General features: G+C 40.7%; 1 protein-coding gene across 3 annotated transcripts in view; it reads left to right on the forward strand.

The window, feature by feature from the left end:
* Nucleotides 1-13,370, forward strand: part of LOC149148771 (uncharacterized) — an 89,591-nt gene extending 76,221 nt beyond the window's left edge. The window contains exons 3-6 of one of the 3 annotated variants that reach the window (XR_016262842.1): nt 12,183-12,303; nt 12,389-12,461; nt 12,580-12,624; nt 12,717-13,363. Coding sequence is in view for 1 of the 3 variants with exons in the window: in XM_089440606.1 (XP_089296732.1) it covers nt 12,229-12,326; nt 12,580-12,624; nt 12,717-12,942 (369 nt within the window). In the remaining 2 variants the exon portion in view is untranslated. Of the gene's footprint in view, nt 1-11,230; nt 11,967-12,122; nt 12,327-12,388; nt 12,462-12,579; nt 12,625-12,716 lie in introns of those variants that run through there. The other 2 variants (XM_089440606.1, XR_016262843.1) reach the window with 2 other exon arrangements.
* The last annotated feature ends 2,037 nt before the right edge of the window (nt 13,371-15,407 follow it).

Here is a 15,407-nt window from a genome sequence, read left to right on the forward strand (position 1 = left end):
CATAGTGGTCAAGTTAGAGAGTACCTTCTAGGGAAATATCATTGGCATTTAGCTTTTTGCCGCACAACCTGAAGTGTAAAGGGCGGTGGGCAATAAATTCTGGTGAGGGTTCTCATAGTTGGGCGGAAGCCTTTTCGGGAAGAGGTCAGGTTAAGGCTGCCATTGCCGCAGCTCTTGTGCGCTCCATATTTACTATGACTTCTGGCAAGACGTATTCTATAAAAATCCCTCTCACGTAGATCATGTGTTGATGCTTTGCGCTCAATTTCCTCCTGGAATGTTTGGAACACATGATTTGGATTTCTCTGGTCAACTAAAGAGATAAGTATATGTTATTTTGCTCATAGAAATAGAAGTAAATATTGCATTCTTGGCATATTAAAGAAATAAAAGTAAAAATTGCATTCTTGGCATTTTAAAAAAATAGAAGTAACTATTGCTTTGGTGGAAAAGAAAATGCATATTAAATAAATAGAAGTAAATATTGCATTCTTGGCATATTAAAGAAATAGAAGTAAATATTGCATTCTTGGAAAAGAGAATGCATATTAAAGAAATAGAAGTAAATATTGCATTATTTTTTTTTTTAACGAAGTCGGGTACTTATATATTATAAAACCCTGTAATACAGAATTCTAGTACATAAGAGAAATGGAGCTTAGAGCTGAGATTCAAAAGAGGGTGCGCAGACCCATATTCCTCGCTGCTCCTTTTGTTTAAACAGAAAGCAAAACAAAGACGACTATATTGCCTAACGAAAGAACCTCCTATCCACCTAAATTTACAATGCATCCTTTAAGGGTAGTGTTGAGTGACTGAGTCATCTGGATTCCTGGCGCTTGCCTTGGTTGAAGCTTCAGCTTGGTAGCTCTGGGTAAGGGAGCGAATATGTTCAATGGCCGCTTCCAGGTGGCTGCATCTTTCTTTTAATGATTCAATCTCTGACTTCCTCTTATCCAATTTTTTGCGCTTTGTATTCCTGTCTGCATGATAGTCTTCTTGCAGTTCTTTGAGTTGCTGGGTCAAGCGATTTATCATGAATGTGTGGGACTTGCACATGGTGCAGTCCCTGTTGTTAAAGATGTTGTCCAGAGGGTTGCCTGGTTGAGCCTGGCCCGCAGGTTGTTGTTGCTGATCTGCCATCCTAACTAAAAGAAAACCAAGGCTTGTGGGAGGAAATGAGAGCAGTGATGGAAGGGAGGCGATGACACGGGATTGCAGGCTCAGGAAGGAGAGGAGCAGAGGACTTAGAGACCTGGGAGAGGGCTGAGGGGATGCAAAACAAAACAATCCAGAGACACTGTTGCAATTCAGAAACAAAACAGTCAGCATGTGAATAACAGAGGATAAAACCACAGTTACCAGGGGCTCGAAGCGGAGCTCGGATTCCCGGTGAGAGCTGTAGCCTTCAGCCCGATGCCTTCGCTTGGAGAGAACGCGATTACATAGAACACAACTGCGATTACATATAACAATGTTATAATCCTCCAAAGCTGTGCTATTACATGAGACTCGTCTGCAATTTATAAGACCATGAAGGATCCTCATATGCTTGAGTCTGATCTGGACTGTTCTGTTCTTGAGAGCAGAGAGGTCAGCTGAGATGATTTTTCTGCTGTCGAGGAACGTGCGGAGGGGATGGACACGATCCCATATCCTGAAAATGTTTGCGCTGTTCAGATGAGAAATCCCGATGAGATATGGCTCAGTGATGAGAGGACACTTGGATTTCCGATGATGCCAGGTTGAGCAGAGGGGAGATTTGGGGAAGGGCCGGGTACGGAGAAGATTATTCCTGAGGTGACTGGGCTTCTTGAGAGAGGCGCTGAGGTGGATCTGCTTAGGGGATGGCTTTCTCATACACATAATCATTTTCTTTTACTTGACCTGTTTGCCTTTCAGTGGCCTTGTTCGCTTGTCCATCTGCTTCCACATTGTTTGCTCTGAGGATGTGCTTGAAGGTGACTTCACCGAGAGTCCTGATGTTTTCCTTAATCCTTTCTTTAATTCTGTTTAGAGCTGTTTGTTTGAAGTCTTTCCCTGATGTCATGGCTGCTATAATAATAGCAGAGTCGCCAATTATCAAGAGGCTTTTTAGACCAAGATTCCTGGCGATGAAGGTCCCCAGAAGGAGGCTGTATGCCTCCGCCTTATTGTTTGTCATGATGCCCAGGCCCCATTCGTATGTAACTATGTGTCTTCCTTGACAGTCTTTGATAACTCCACCTGCTCCCGCTTTGCCCGGGTTGTTCTTTGAAGCCCCATCAAAGTGCAAGGTAGGTCTGTTTTGGTTTTTGATCCAATTTTCCACTTCTTCTTTCGTCCCTCTCACTTTCCAGTCTAATTTCCTAGTTCATGTGTTTGCTTGCTCCTTTGTTCCCCTTTTGTAATTGAACTTGCTAATCCATTCTTTCACTCTTTCATCTGTCGAGTCCAGGTCTGCCTGAGTTCTGCCATTTGCCTCGATGGTCTCAGAGATGAGAGCCATTGTTTTGGCAAGAACGCTGGAGATGCTTGGCTTTTTGTCTTTGAAAATGCATTTATTCCTAGCTAGCCATATCTGCCAGCAGAGATTAGCTGGGATACTGTTCCATGTCCTTTTGACTAGGCCCATACCCTTACCAGATTGGGGGAAGCTGTTTCCCCATTGTTTTTGTAGGAGAACGATTTGGTTGGGGAGGTCATTGATGCTTAGGGGGCTGATAATGTGATTCCAGCAAGCTCTTGCAAAGGGGCAGTCCCTAAAGAGATGGGTACTGCTTTCCTCAGCTTCCCTACACATGCAGCAAATTGAAGGCCCTTGAATGCCCTTCTTCCTGAGATTTTCTGCAATGACGATTTTACCATGCAGAAGGGTCCAATTAAAAAACTTTACCTTTGGCAAACACTCAATTCTCCACGTTGCTTTATGAAGTGGCCAATTATTGATTGCTGAGGCGTTTTGCAAGACTTTGTATCCCTCTTTGACCGTGTAGCTTCCCCCATTAGGGTCCCAGACATATTTATCATCTGCCATTCTGTTTGTGGGGGCCGAGCCTATTAGAGAAGTCTTGAGCTCAATCCAGAGGTTCTTGAGGTCATCCGGGAGGGAGAGAGGTCTCCAGCCTATCCAGCAGTCCTGATCCCAGAGAGAGAGGTCATAAAGAGATTTGATTTTAGCCTCTGCCATCCACCTTTGCAGGGCCCTGTAGTTGGGGAGCATAGCCCTTGCTTCCATGCCCATTATCCTGTCCTCCCAAATATTGATAGTTTTGCCATTCCCCGGAGCTCTGGAGATGCAAGATTTGAATTGAGGAAGAGTCTTCTTGATCAGCTTCCATACAGGAGTGCACTGTCTTTCAGTGATGTTTTCTGATAGGATGCTGCTGTTGGTCCCGTTTAAATACTTTCTCTTGAGCACCTCTGTCCACCAGGTCCCTTTCTCATTTAGAATTCTCCATACTAGTTTATAGCCCATTGCCATGTTAGCTAGTCTTGGAATTCTGATTCCGAGCCCTCCTTTTTCTAAGGGAAGAATGACCTTGTCCCATTTAACCAAGCTGAATTTCTTTGTGTCTTGCTTTCCTCCTTTCCACAAGAAACCTCTGATAATCAGCTCCATGTGCTTATGGATGCCTGCTGGGGCGAGAGTAGTAGCAAATTGGTAGATTGGGAGGGCTGAAAGAATGGCCTTTATGAGAATGGTTCTGCCTGCCAAATTAAGCCAGTACACTCCCCAGCTCTGAAGTTTCCCTCTTAATTTCTCAATAAGCTTTGCCCAGATCTCAGCTTTGATAGTTTCCTTGGCTAAAGGGAGCCCTAAATACATAAAATGGGACCAGTTCCCTTGGGCAGGGATTTCCATAATTGTGGAGATTCTCTGAGTTATGTTTCTTGGGACATTCCAGGTATAAATCATGCATTTGTTGTTGTTCAATTTGCCTCCAGAGGCTTGAAGAAACAGTTCCAGTGTGTTCTTGAACCTCCTGGCCATAATGCTGGAGGCACCCCCTATTAGCAGAGTATCATCTGCGAAAAGGGAGTGATTAATTCCCTTTGATCCACGGACTATATCCACCCCTGTTATTTCTTTTAATTTTCGCTTGTTCTCCAAGTGTAAGCTGAGGGTTTCAGCCATTATAATGTAGAGAAAGGGTGACAGTGGGCATCCCTGCCTCAAGCCTCTTGAACTCCTGAAGGCTTTGCAGGGCCTTCCATTGACAAGGGGAGCTGTCCAGTTATGGGAGATGCATTCCATGACCCGGTTAGTGAAGTACTCTGAGATACCAAATTTCTTTAGGACTGCCTGAAGGAAGGAATGGTTTACCCGGTCAAAGGCATTCGCCATGTCCAGCTTGATGATCATGCCCCTCTCCTTTCTGGATATGCTGCTGTGTATTGCCTCTTGGATGAGAATGACATTATCCGTGATGTGTCTCCTGGGAACAAAGCCTCCTTGGTTCTCGGAAATAAGGGAGGGAAGCACTTTTTTTAGCCTGTTTGCCAATATCTTAGTGATGATTTTGTAAGAAACATTACACGATGGGAAGACTTAATGTTGCTGCCCATTTTGCATTTAATAAAGAAATTCTTTGCCATTCTTATGTAATCCTTCTTAATGATTTCCCAGTGGGTTCTGAAGGCCACTGTGAAACCGTCTGGACCAGGAGCCTTATCCATTGGCATGCTTTGGATAGAATTGACTATCTCCTCCATCGTTATCTCCTTATCTAATTCTGTGTTTTGGGCTTCTGTAATTTTGCTCTTGATTATATTTAGGAATTCCGGGTTTTCCAAGTAATGAGGGTCAGCAGTCAGAAGAGTTTGAAAATGATAAGACGCTGCTTCTTTGATCTCCTCTTGCTCTGTTAGAACTCTGCCCTCAACTGCAATTTTCCCAATGTTATTCCCTGCTCTCCTCAATTTGATGCTGTTATGAAAAAAGGAAGTATTCTTATCGCCTGATTTGAGCCAGAGGCATCTCGATTTTTGCCTTTGCTCTTCCTCTTCCACCCGGTTCTGCTTATACAACTCCATGTATAGCTCATTTTCCTTCCTTAGATCCTCTTCTGTGTCTTGGCCTTTCTCTTTTTCTTGACTCCACTCAGCAAGCTTCTTTTGTAGGACGATTTTCCTTTTCCCTTCCTCTGTTGCGTAATTTCTTGCCCATTGCTTGATGGCTGTCCGGAGAAGTTTGATCTTAGTTTCCCATATGTAGTGCGGGGAGCCTGTAACTTCTGTTGCCCAACTGTCCTTTACCAAGTTCCTAAAGTCTTCACTGCTGTCCCACGCTCTGTTATACTTGAAGGGTATTGGCCCCATATTTTCCCTTTTAACCAGATGCAAAGCCACTGGTTTATGATCTGATATATAACCTTGGATAATTGTGCTTTGGATCCTTGGGAAGTTGGCCACAATTCTTTCTTGAACCAGTATACGATCCAGCCTCTCTTTGATGTTGTTTTTTCCGGTTCTCTTGTTTGACCAAGTGAAACGCCCGTTCTGAGGCGGTATGTCAACAAAACTGTGTTCTTGGATGATTTGTTCCAGTGCGTCCCTTGATGGGTCTGCAAAAAAGTTTCCTCCCATCTTCTCTTCCGCATTTCTTATCAAATTCAAGTCTCCTCCCAGGAAGATATTTCTGCCTTGGGCATTCATTAAATCTGTGGTGATTGACTCCCAGCAAGAAGCTTTCTCTCTGAAGTGGGGGGGGGGCGTAGATATTGTAGATAGTGTAATCTTCAGTTCTAGATATGTTTTGCATATCTAGTCTTAAACACCATCTATTCTGCCTGCTATCTTTGAGTTTCCATTTAGTTTTGTCCCAAATTGTACCTATTCCGCCTGAGGCTCCTACTGCGCTCAGTGCTATTCCTTCGTAACTTCTGCTTCTGTTCACACTGCTTTGAAAATCCTGCTCAGTAATTTTGGTCTCCTGAAGTAGTAGAAAGTCTGATTGTTCCAATTTAAGAAGATCACGGACTGCATTAGCTTTTAGGGAGGAGCCCATCCCCCTACAATTCCAAGAGACCAGATTCATCATTTACTTTGTTTGATATGTGGTCCACTTCTCTCCTTCACCTTCTCCCCGCTTCCTTTGGTCTTATCAAGATATGTGTCCATTGGCTGTTGGGTCCCTGTAGCCATTTCCTTTGCAGCATTCTCATCCCTTATCTCCTTGTTTGATTTCCTTCCAACTTTTCTGGGTGGGTCGGTGGATGTGATGTTTTCCTTCGCTTTGTTCCTTGTTAGGATTCTTTCAACAGTTTGGGGAGGGGAAGTCTGAGGGGGGGAAGGAGGGGTTGATTTGGGGCCTCTCGGAGAGAGGGGAGGGGAGGAGGGTTCCTCTGCTGAAAGAGATTCGAAAGGGTTGGAGGAGGAGGGAAATGAGGGGCCAGATCCGGAGGGAAGGGAATGAGGGTTTGAGGTATCAATAAGGGGCTTTGAGGAGGTTCCTGGGGGGGGATTTGACTTTTTCTTCTTGACTATTTCCCATGCTTCTTCCGGGGCTTCAACATTGTTATCAGAGTCTACTGGTTTATTTTTACTACATCTATTAGCAAAATGCCCATATTCGTGACATACCTTGCACTTGAACGGCAGCTGCTCGTAGTTCACTTGCTGTATATGCGTCCACCGGTCCACCTTGAGTTTGATCGCTTCCGGCAAGCCTTTCCCCAGGTCCACTTCTACACATATCCTTGCACATGCGTGCATGTTCTCCTTTGGTTCCGATCTGTCAATGTATTTCCCTACAGCATTCCCTATGGCTTTCACAGATTCATCTCCCCAGCAGTGGAGGGGCAGGTGGGGGAGACGGACCCAGACCGGAACAGCGCTAGGAACATCCATCTCTGGATCAAAGTCAGGAGTCCATCTGTTTAGATAAAGGCCTCTGGTGTCCATAAAGTAAGGGCCGTTCCTAAAGATGAGATTGCGATCTTCCACCGATTCGAAAAGGAAGGTGAAGAATCCCCTCCCGCAGAATCTTATTGCTATCTTTCCTTGAACCATTGAGTTCCAGTTCCTTTCTACCCATCGTTGAACTGTGCGGGGGGAGGGCCATAGCCTCGTGAACTGGCCTACCAAACCACGATCAGCTAGGGCAACCGCTGCTCTCCTCGGAAGTGCAGGAGGGAGCGGAACTTCCGGGATTTCGTCCAGCTTCTTGATGAACTTTGAGGCAGTAGGGCGTATTTTCTCAGAGGTATTCTCTTGGATTAGAGAGTCAAAGGTCTTCTCCAGGTCATCATGTTCTTTGTATGGTGGATCCATTGTAGGGGAGATCAGTAGCGCCAGAGGCGCTCCTGCGAAAGGCAGAGGAGGGGAAGGGCCGCAGGCCCCCAGGAACGGGCAGGAGGCCCCAGGTTGAAAGAGAGAGCAGGCAGTCAGGGGAGGCAGCCTAGCAGCAGCAGCGTTGCCAGGCGCAGGCGCGCAGAGGTCAGAAGCATGCAGCAGCAGCAGGGGCGAATGTTAAATATTGCATTATTGGCATATTAAAGAAATAGAAGTAAATATTGCATCTTTGGAAAAGAGAATGCATATTAAAGAAATAGAAGTAAATATTGCATTTATGGAAAGAAAGAAGGCATATAAAAGAAATAGAAGTTAAGTTGGATTTTAATGGAAAGGGATATATGCTTTATTGCATTGGGATACTAGTTAATTTAGAAGTTTCTTGTGGAAAATTTATGCATTGCATGCATGATAGAAATTGGGATATGATGGGCACATCGATAATCATTCTAACCTTCTTGAAGAAAAACGTATGTTTTATATACACAAATATAGTGTCTTTTTAGAAAAAGAGAGCATTCTTCATGCACGGAAATAATAACTTTATAAGAGACTTTTTGAAAAACAAAGATAGAGATTCTTTCCTTAAAAGACACACATGAATAGTGTTCATGCAAGAGCAAGAATCCATACTTGTTTCATGAAAAGACTATGTGCATTGAAGTAAAAATAATTGCGTTAGGAAGAACACATGTTGCATGCTCATAAGGGTAGCTATTGTGATTTTGGAAATATGATTTTGTGTGTACATAGAGAAAGTGGTCATGTTAACTTTCTTGAAACATATAATCTCTTGAAAGATTGTCTTGCTAGATGAGTTGTGTTGACTTCTTGATTTTGATGCATAAAGAGTAAGTTAACCTTGTTTTTGTATCTTGATTTTTATGCATAAAGATGGATATCTTTAATAATTTCTCGAAAGGGAAGCTTGAGACTCCTTCATATAGGAAGATAGAGAAATGAGGTTATAATGACTTCCTTTAAGAAAGAGGTATGTGGTTTGTTGTATGAAATGATGGTAGTATTCTAATGAAGGGAATATGTGTTGCCTACATTAAAGAAGGGCTAATATGATAAGCAATGGTATGAGCAAGGAATAGTCATTGTGATATGGAGTTATGTTCTTTGTTTGTTAGAGAGACTATGTTGAGTTCTCGAAAAATAACTATGTGAAAAGAACATATGTGCTTAAGCATGGAAATAACAGTTTATTACATGTATGAAGATATAACGAATGTGTTATACATGTAGTAGAACTAATGAGTTAGAACTCTTAAAGAGAATTATGCATTAGAGTAAATAAACATTGTGGAGGTCAAACAATATTTACTTGGGTATATGTACTAGTTAAATAGTATGTCACGCTTGCTCATGCATATGAGTAGATGCTAAAGATCTCTTTTAGAGGTTGATTATTGATTCATTAATATGGTATCTAATCTTGTTGCCAAAGTTTGTTGACGACAACATTGATAGGAAATGATGGCGGTTGGTGCCAAAGGAAAGTGATGTTAACATTATGGCAGGAAAGTGATCAATGGTCCATGCGGATGAGTTCGAGATGCAAGAATGTACATTGCGAGAACAATCATGCCACAAGGAGTGTTGTATGTGGCGGTATGTAAGTAAAAGATTACATGAAAACTGTATTAGCTTTTAGCTAGTTATGTGACAACTTAATGATAATTCATTGTAATGATTTTATAGCAATGGCTAAGGGATGGAATCCCTTATAAGCCATTGAGTGAGGGGTGAAATCCCTCACGAGCGTTTAATAATAAGATTAAACGTTTGCTGGTTTTCACCATACGGGGTTTCCAGGGTATACTGGTGTTCAATGGTGTGATTGCCTTTTGTGTCAGTTTGATGATGATGAATCCTTGATGTTGATGGTTCTTTGTTTGATGGCATAACCATAATGTCCAAGTATGAGATTAATTAATATGGTGAAGGAAATCATGCAATGGATGTAAGGATTCATGAGACAGTTTATGTTATCACACTACCACAATGGTGGTTAATGGTTATGCAAATGGTTATGCAACTTACTGTCTTTTACTGCAATTTACTTGATGTACTAATGAACATTATATCTAATGGTTAATGAGGAATTGTGGAGTTGTGAATTTGATAATTACTTGTGGGTAATTTGTATAAAAAAATTCTAACTCCCTGCTTTTACATGCGAGGTTACCGGGGTATGTGACACCTCTTCAAAGAGAGATTGACGGTGCAAATAAGTCTCAAAGTTTAGTTGTGAAATAGTAGCAGTTATTTTGATGTAATTTAATTAATGTGGTTATTTACTTTGTAAAAGGGTATGATTCTATAAATTTACTATGGTTATAGTTAACCTGTAATCAAGCTTGTTATGGTCGCTGCATATTTTGGAATAAGAATTTTAAAATTGTAATTTAATTATTGATGTGAAATAAATATTTTGAAATATTAATAGCATTTTGAATTTTTTTTATTATATTTTGAAATAATATATATTTAATTAATACATTTAATTGTGTATGCCATTGATATATATTTATATTAATTACATTTATTAATGTGGTTGGATTACTATAATTCATTTCTTAAAGTGATTTTTAATGTTTGATGGTAGGGGAGAGCCACCAATGTTTGACCGATCCATGTCAAGCAACTTGTTTGCCGCGCTGGCACCCTCACCCGTGGTACGAGACGTTGCCACCGCATGCACTGACCTGTTGCGCATACATAGCCATCGGTTCGACAGGTGGAGTCGGGGTTTAGGGTTTGTAACACCATCTCCTTTGCGGCTTGTTTTGTGTTGCGTTCATTTCTGTTCGGGTCCTATTCTTGTCTGTTTGCTCTGCTAGGTAGTTGCGCGTCATTGCTCCAATGGCAGTCACTGCCATAACGGTTGTCAGTGATGCGGGTAGTGGTTTATGGAGCAACAGAGATGGTCGTGCTGGAGGTTGTTTGGTTGTTTTCGTTCGTTTTGTCTTGTTTTTTTGACTGGTTTTTCTTCCCCATCTGGTGGTATGGGCTCGTTATTTGTTTGCGTTCCTCCCTGTGGCGGATTTAGCTTGGCTCGGTGTTGGACATGGTCGTTTCGCGCTCCGAAGGGATTTTTCAGGTTTGTAGGTAAATTTGTGAGCTTGAATTTCACATTTTCTTTGCAGTTTTGGGGATATCTAACCATGTTTGATGCTGTCTTACAGGTTGTTGCAGGTTGTTGCAGTCTGAGCTACTGTTTTTGGAGCATCTGGGGTTCCTGTGGCTTTCTGGCATGGAGAAAAAACAACAACATGACATATAAGGTAGGGCATTGTCCTACGAGCCTGAACACTGTGTTTTTTAACACATTTAACCGAATTGGATTATTGTGCCTTTGTTATGCATGAGTATGTGTTTTTCAACATACAAATTATAAAAAATATTAACAATTATAAAAAATGATTAGTACTTGTTTTTCAATAAACCCATGTTCAATTTGCGAGTTAGTTTTCAATCTAATGATTTGAACCTCCCTAAACTTATGTCTAGTGATTTGAACCTCCTGTGAGTTAGTTTTCAATCCAGCGATTTGAACCTCCCTAAAATTTTAATAGCCTTAATCTTTACACATCATTTTAGCCTTAGTCTTAGCCTTAATCTTTACACATGTTGATCATAGCTCTAGCATAGGAGCTTTACGCACATGTTGGACTCATCCAAAGCATCTAGGCTCCATACATGGTTATATCATTAACATAAGAGACCAGGATTATATACATTGTAATTAAGTCAATAGGTGTATCTATTTTAACCTCTGGACGATGGCTTTGTATAAATTTTTGAAAAAAATAAATGAACGGTTTGGATTTCATAAAAAATAAATGAATAGTTTGGATTTCATTTAGATAGAATATTTGAGATTAATTTCTCTCTTCAACTTTATGTTATTATTTTAATAATGAATTAAAAATTTAAACTAAATCTCTAGTCTTTTCAATTGCTTGACAAATAGCATTGGGTAGTGATTAGGCCTGGAGTATGCCCTAAACCTGTTTCTGCTTGGCTAAGAGCTCGTCTTCCTCGGACGTAAGGAAAAAGGTTAATGACCCAAGACCAAGAGACATTTGGTAGGGGTGAAAGCCTGCCTCCTTACGGACTACCAGCGTGTTATTCCAGGTGGCGTGGTTTTCCTTGAATAAAGGTGATGAATCAGCTTGCATTCGCGGATAGCAGCCAAAGATGGTTGTCCTCACTGCTGGTTTGACAACAGTGAGTTATGATATATTTTCCCACCCTGTGAAAAAAAAGCATTTGACAATGATTTTTGTTTCTAGTCCTTTCAATTGCTTAACAGGTAGCATCAGGTTGCAGCCATGGATTGGGCTATGGCAGTTTCTTGCTCAATGTGTGCTCTTGGCTCTAAACTATGTATTACCCTTAGTCTATAAGTATGGGTATAACCAACTCTTAATTTTATAATATTACATGCGCCCTCAAGGCACTTAATGCTTGGAAATTCTCCATACACTACTAGACTGACATGCTCACTTGGTAGACTTCTCGCTCGGCGCTCCAACTATCCACTATTAACACCTTACCTCCAACCCGACTGTTACGTGTGTCCTAGCCATGTGAACGGGGTGGGGGTGGCACATGGCTCTCACTGAGGCCGAGGCGATGGGACTTCAACAGTTTGGATTCCTCCTTACTCCATCAACGATGTAGGATGCTTCTTCTAACCCTAAACCTTTACTTCACTCTTCTGTCATTTATTTGGTCTATCCCTCTATCAATGAAGCCGAGGTCTCTACGACCCTACCTGGTGGCTTCTTCTGCGATCCCCACTGTGTATTTCTGTTGTTGCCCTCTTATTGCAGAGAAACTATGGTTGCACCTGGGTATCTTGGTTTACATTACTGGGGTTTTGATTGTGCCAGGCCTTGCTCCAGCTTGAGGTGGATGATTTATCTTAACCTAATTTAAATGTCTGCTATCCTTACCAATACGATGATTTCAGTTAAAGACAAGGGAGGTGCTCATGTTGTCCCCATTCACCAGGTACTTATGGGTTTTTTCTTCTGGTTAGTAGTTTGTCCCTTTGGTTTTGCATGGTTCTGACTTTTTTTCCATTTTCCATCCTTAGGGTTTGTCTGAAGGCTTTTCCAAATGCTGGCTTGGAGCTCTCATGACTAGAATTCTAACCCTCATGGTCGAAGGTAAGTTTCGCCCTACAGTTCTAGTTCGTTTCTTTATGGTTTCCTGCACCTATTAATATGATCATATTTTCGTGTCGGTTTTTTTTTTTTTTTAATTAATATATATATTCTGGTGCAGGTTCGATGGCCTAGATGGGTTTTTGGCTCTGCAACTCCTTCATAGGTATTGCCCCTTTCCGGGTTCCTTTCTTGATAATTCAATTGAGGTTTATTTGGCGTTCCTACTTCTAATGCTTATTGTGGTTATTGTTATAGGTATCTCCACACTGCTCCTCTGTACCCGCGCGCTTGGGGTTTTCATGGCATGGCGAAACTAACTTTGGCACACTGTTCTTCTAGATCGGTTCCTTTGCACATTCCTCTCCTTCTTGAATTGCATTTCCTCAATGGGTCGATGGGAATACCCCTAGTGCTTCCTAGACTCACTTTATCGTTTTTTCTTCTGGAACATGCCGGTGGTGGATTTAGTTGTTGTTGCTAGTAATTTTCTATAATTTAAAGTTAAAGAGCCTAGTGCTCTTGGTACTTTTCTTTGAATATGCCACACTTAAGCTCCTACCAGCTCTAGACTTTCGTTTCCATGTTCACATTTCTCTTTCCCTTATGTATGTTTTAATTGCTACACTTGGTATAAATTTTCATTGTGACAGTCTCCCTAATGGAGATATTCTGTGTAATATTTAGCATTCATATGCATACAATGCGTAATTATGAACCCTTTTGGTGAACTTGTTACGTTGCACTTGTGATTTGGTGATATTGCCTCTGCGAAATTGTTATCTAGCTCACTGCATATTATTTTCCTGTGGACGCTTTGGATTGAATATTTGTTACTGCTATGTGGAGAATTAAGGAGTTAATATACGTGGTTTTGAATTGGTTGGCTGGAGAATGTATCTATTTCTACTGATGTTGCTGAGTGATAGAAATAATATATCTGTACCTTCGAAATTGGTTATTTTAAATAGATGTTCGTTTCTGCATATTTTTTGTCAAATTGAAGCTACGATTAATTGCTATGCTCAGACTTGTTCTATGTAATAAATAATCGTATTTAGGTATATGGTGTAGTTGGGGTTTGAACAACACAGTGTGCACTCCAATTCTCTTTTCATTAAATTACCTTTATGTGTTTGCAAGTATGTTTTAATCTGCGCAATTAATTCTCTTTACTGCATGCCTTTTGTAATATGCTAGATATTTGTTGTAAACACACTCTACACTCTCTATCTGAAAATATATAATTACTCTGATGAATGAGTTTACTCTCTCCCTTTTTTCGCTGTTGATCACCACATGAATGGATTGAATTTAGAGTTTTACCCTTTTGGTAATACTTTGCGAAACTGTTATCTAGCTTACTGCATATTATTTTCCTGTGTACACTTTGGATTGAATATTTGTTACCACTATGTGGCAAATTAAGGAGTTAATATACTTGGTTTTGAATTGGTTAGCTAGAGAATGTATCTATTTCTACTGATGTTTCCGAGTGATAGAAATAATATATCTGTACCTTTGAAATTGGTTATTTTAAATAGATGTTCACTTCTGCATATTTCTTGTCAAATTGAAGCTACGATTAATTGTTATGCTCAGACTCGTTCTCTGTAATAAATAATCGTATTTAGGTATCTGGTGCAGTTGGGGTTTGAACAACATAGTATGCACTCCAATTCTCTTTTCATTAAATTACCTTTATGTGTTTGCAAGTATGTTTTACTCTGCGTAATTAATTCTCTTTACTATACACCTTTTGTAATATGCTAAATACTTGTTGTAAACACACTCTACACTCTCTATCTAAAAATATATAATTACTCTGTCCGATGAATGAGTTTACTCTCTCCCTTTTTTTCGCTGTTGATCACCACATGAATGGATTGAATTTATAGTTCTACCCCGTCTTGGGTTCTGTTTAACATCTAGCTAAAAGAGAGACAATGTTTATGGGTTAGGAGTAATGTCGTATAACTTTCCTATAGTGACTCTTCCTAAAAGCTTAAATTCTAGCTTATTTCTCCAGAGTCACGCAACTCTCTTGACGGTATAATTCTTCCCTTCATCCCTAATTCCCTCTGTACTCTGGCATTGCCTTTAGGTATGTTCAACGTTATGCTAGGCCATGGAATTTAGCATCGGTATTTTGTAATTACTCTGCTATAGGTTCTACAACTTGTATGGAAGCTATTTCACCCATTGATCTATAGTCCCTAAATGAATTTAATTAAGTTAATCTACATTGAGTAGATTTGGGTTTGAGATTGGGTTCCAAGGATGGGCGCTACCCAACGCATAAAAGTAATCACAAACTTGATGTCTTTGGAAGTAATCTTCCAAACTTATTATAAAATTTGTCGTGAAAATAATACTACAACTTGAACCTATACATCTTTGATTAAGAGACAATTAGCAAGGTTTAGGTTTCTTCCTTCCGATAATATTTAGATTACCACCTAGACTAGATTTCTTTTAAGGGTAGCAGAAACATCTTTGTTAAGTAGTTGATCATCTTCGATCAACTCATTTCCACCCCTTTGGTCTTGCCGATGGATTATAGCTTCTCATCATGCCAGAATGAGTCTAGCATCACCCCTAGGGTCCTATGGTAGTGTTGAAGCCCCGAAAATCGGGTCGACAACAAGGGGGATACCTGCCCGGTCCGGACCTTGGTTGGCAGCTCCTTATCCGTTTGGTATAGCGGGTCCGACTGGGGATAGTGGGACCAGTTTACCAATCTAAGGGTGTGTGTGTGTGCAGAGTTGGATGATGCTGATCTAAGAGTTCTAATCTAAGCTACTTTAATCTAATTCTATGCTATTGTAATCTAATGAAAGCAACACATCTAATCTATGCTAACCTGGAATGTATTTCTTCTATTATGCGATCTAAATAGATTTCAAATAATAACTGGTAATAAAGATCATTCAGCTATCATAAGAATGG

Source organism: Pinus tabuliformis, chromosome 9 (genome assembly GCF_031772625.1).
Source record: "Pinus tabuliformis cultivar Carrire ecotype Pingquan chromosome 9, CPIR1, whole genome shotgun sequence".
Taxonomy (NCBI): Eukaryota; Viridiplantae; Streptophyta; class Pinopsida; order Pinales; family Pinaceae; genus Pinus; species Pinus tabuliformis.